The 3,999-nt window shown below is 35.4% G+C and overlaps 2 protein-coding genes across 2 annotated transcripts in view; both read right to left on the reverse strand.

Moving 5' to 3' along the window:
* Positions 1 to 580, reverse strand: part of LOC119666255 (uncharacterized protein K02A2.6-like) — a 1,011-nt gene extending 431 nt beyond the window's left edge. The window contains exon 1 of the mRNA XM_038075538.1: positions 21 to 580. Coding sequence (XP_037931466.1) covers positions 21 to 580 — 560 coding nt within the window. The remainder of the gene's footprint in view (positions 1 to 20) is intronic.
* A 390-nt stretch (positions 581 to 970) lies between these two features.
* Positions 971 to 1,714, reverse strand: LOC119666256. Its single transcript, XM_038075539.1, has one exon. It carries the CDS (start codon positions 1,712 to 1,714, stop codon positions 971 to 973), a length of 744 nt encoding a protein of 247 aa, XP_037931467.1.
* Between the last annotated feature and the right edge of the window lie 2,285 nt (positions 1,715 to 3,999).

Here is a 3,999-nt window from a genome sequence, read left to right on the forward strand (position 1 = left end):
CTGGAAGCGGTAGTGGATACTTGTAAGATTCAAGCGCGTCGTTAAGACCAGTTGAAAAATCAGCGCAAATACGAATGCTATCATTTGGCCTTTTGATAACTACTATTGGTGCGGCCCAGTCAGAGTAATTGATGGGTGCGATAATGTCAAGATCTTGAAGTCGCTTAATTTCTTCTTCAACCAAATGTTGAACTGCGTATGCTACCGGGCGCTTAGATCGAAAAACAGGTTGACAGTTTGGTTTAATAATTAAATGTGCCTTAGTTTTATTACAAAGACCCATAGCATTATCGAAAAGTTCTGGAAATAATTTTTCCGGAAGAAATTTGCAATTTGAAGACTTTATGGAAACATTACTTGCCTGTTTTGTTGTTGAAATTTGGCTGCAAATAGCATTAAGCGTCATATCGCTAAGTCGAAAAGCAGTTATCCAGTCCAATCCGAATACATTCAAATCGATTATTGTAACAAAGCACGTAAGTGTTCTAATTGTGTCTTTTAACTGCACATCACATGTAAATTTTGCGTACAATGGTAAGTTTCCAGTTGCACTTTTAGCAGATTCTGGTTGTACTTCCATTGTATTTAAAATATTTAATTTGTCGAAATTAAATTTTGAAATGATAGTTATGTCCGATGCAGTATCAAATTGCAATTTGATTCGCACATTGTTGATTTTAACGTGGACATATTTACGCTGTGAAGCTGTGATGCTGTTCGTTGTGTATATACTGTTGGATCGTGGCTGTGAAAATGTTTTTGCTTTACCGTTGCTATTATTTTTGTTGTTGTTATTGTATTTTGATTTTGATGAATTTTTCGCTTTACAATAACCTTTTTTATGGCCTATGTTGTGACAGTCTTCGCATTTATAATTTTTGTATGGGCAGTCACGCACATAATGCATTGCTCCACAAAACCAGCATGGTGTTTTCGGTTTGTGATTGTTCTTAAGCTTATTTGCTTGTACTCAATTCACCTGATTTTCGTGTGATTTATTTTCTACCAGCGATGTGTCGGATTTTAAATTAATAATACGCTGACACTCGTTTGTAAGTTTTTCCAAGTTGATGGTATCAGCTTCTTTGTCCAGTTTGGTCAATATTCGGGTTCTTATTTCGAAGTCTGCTTCCGATTTCAGCCCCAATACGAACATTAAACACTTGAACTGGTCCAGTGACAGGCTATTCAATTTAAAATTTTCACAGTGTTTATTAACCTCGGCTGCGTACGTAGTATAGTCGGTATCTGGTGGTTTGGTTAACTGTAAGCAGCTATAGCGTAAGCTGAATTGCGACTTTTGGAGTCCAAACAATTGTTTCAATTTCTCCACTGTTGTAGTGAAATTATATTCACGTGGATGCTTAGGCAAAATAAAGTCCATATATTTATTATGTACAGTTGTACTGAGTTTCCTTAATAAAAGCCTGACCTTCGCTGCGTCATCAAGTTTGCTACTATCTACTAAGAACAAATCTTCATACCTCGTATACCACGTTTCAAATGTTAAGTTATTTTCTGGATCATATACAAATTCCGTGAGACTCGAATCTAAAATCTCCATTGTTTGCTCCGGTTTTTCTGTTTTCGGAACTGCTTCAGTATGCTTTTTCATTTGCAAACACTCTTCGAAAAGTTCACGCATTGCTTTCGTGTCTTTCGCACGTTGGTTTTGCATTTCTTTGAAAAATAACTGGAATTCTTGTGGATTCATTTTTTTTTTTTTGTGTGTGTTTCTATTTCTTTTTTCGCTATTTAGTTGTTGTTTGCCAAGAAAAACTCTTCTCCGTATATTTTTGGCGCCCAACGTGGGACACGAGAGATATTTGACAAAGTGAATATTTTAAAATGATATATTTTCATAAAAAACTTTGAACTTAATGTATGTGTTGTATTTTTAATAATAAAAAGTCGAACATTCTTATTTTCGGGCCGTTCTCGCCATTTTGTTACTTTGTTGCTGCCGTTCGTTCTACGGGTCTTGTAATTAACTGCTCACTACATATTGCATACTGCTTTCGTGACTTATACTGTCATTGCCCACTTAAATTAGTGACGTGCTTAAATAATATAATACTAATAATATAAATTATTATGGTGCTCCATTTAATTGTATTTAAACTAAATCTCGTGTTTAGTTCAAGGCCATCGTCGCCGTTTCGTTTTATAGTTTATTGCCGTTCATTCTACGGTGTTTTGCAGTTAGTCTGTCGCTGCTTGCTGCATTTGATTTAAGTCTATATATACTGCATGCAGCATTTATGTCAATCTTTATTGCTGTTGCTGCTCATCACTTACCTATCGATATCAATTATTACGTTGTCAGTTATTTATTGCTTGATGCATTTATTTCAGATTTGTTGCCGTAATTGCTGCATTTATTTTCTATATTATATTTAACATCATAATGGCAAAGAAACTTAAACAGTAAAGTACCAACACAAAAAAAAACATCACACGTATTAAAAATTATATCGAGTTCGCAAGGAATGAAGGAAATGTACTTCCCATGCTGAACTTACATGTCCCTTAGCGATTTTATAAGCTTACTTCAAACAAACATTAAACACGTCATTATCTAATGTTAATATCACTATACACCAATCAACATCGAAATTACCAGCGCTACAACTACCTTCATTTAATGGAAAATATACCGAATTCAAAAATTACGTAATATCTTTTTCGCAAATTTTTGATCGAGAATCAAAATTCTATTATCTAATCAGGAAAAATTTTATTATTTGCTGACTTGTCTGCATGGCCCAGCGTTAGAAACTGTTAACGCGTTTCAAGTCATAAATGAAAATTACTCGAAGGCATTAAATATATTGAAGGACAGGTACGGCAATTCAACACTCATTTTCATGGAAAACATATCAGCTCTTTTTGATCTTCCTGGTACTTCCAAACCGGAAGGTGATATGCTGCGAAGTCTAATCGATACTGCGTCAGCGATTTATAGTTCACTTCTATCATTGGGTTCTGAACGTGAAATTTCACAAGCAATGTTGATTCATATTGTGATGCAAAAGTGTGATCAAGGGACGAGAAGAAAGTGGAAAGAATCGTTGGATTTCAAAAGGCTGCCAAGTTGAAACAATTGTAGTGCCGTTTCAGAGAGACATTGTCAATATCTTCAATCTCTGGATAAAACATTTCCTTGTGAATCAGATGTGCGCACCAATGATAAATTCTCAAAAACAAAAATTCACAAATTTTATGCTTTTTCTTGCACTAAATCTTCCTGTATATTTTGTTCAAGTGCGAACCACAAGCTCAATGGCTGTGAACGGTTTAGAAGTTTATTAACTGCACAACGTGTTGTGGTTTAGAAGTTCGATTCACACTTTGCATCAATTGTTTGTCAAAAGGACATAAACATTCTAACTGTCCATCAACTTATAGATGTAAGATTTGTTCAGACCACCATCACACTTTGTTACATCATAGCAACACCTTCAATGATACAACACCTTTCAACTCAGTTCATCCTACTTCACAGTCATTAATGGTGTCAGCTACAGCTACTACTTCTAGAGACGCTGTGACACACACACATTTAGAGAAGTCATCGTCAAGTAATGTCATCTTAGCTACAGTGCTAGTTCTAACACAGGACGCGTCTGGATGCTATCAATTGGGTAGGGCTCTACTAGATTCGTGCTCACAGGTGAACTTTATCACTAAAGATTTCGCTCAAAAACTTCGCATACCCATGAACTGCTTGGTATTGAAATTAAAAATAACAGCATCGGAAATTCATCTACAAGGATTAAATCAAAGGTATCGACTACTATTAAATCTCGATTCACGGCATTTCAACTTCCATTGACATTCTGTAGAACATCACATATTGCGTATAAACCAGATTGTGAAATAAATATCTCCACTTCGAACGTACCACCAAATTTTAACCTTGCTGACGAACAATTTCACAAATCAACCCGTATTGATTTACGGCTTGGCACTGAAAGTTTTTTTAGTGTCCTTTCAGTG

This window comes from Teleopsis dalmanni, chromosome 1 (genome assembly GCF_002237135.1).
Source record: "Teleopsis dalmanni isolate 2A chromosome 1, ASM223713v2, whole genome shotgun sequence".
Lineage (NCBI taxonomy): Eukaryota > Metazoa > Arthropoda > Insecta > Diptera > Diopsidae > Teleopsis > Teleopsis dalmanni.

What these genes read in the sequence shown, in the direction of transcription:
- LOC119666256 (XM_038075539.1), bottom strand. Translation starts at nt 1,714, where the DNA reads ATGAATCCACAAGAATTCCAGTTATTTTTCAAAGAAATGCAAAACCAA.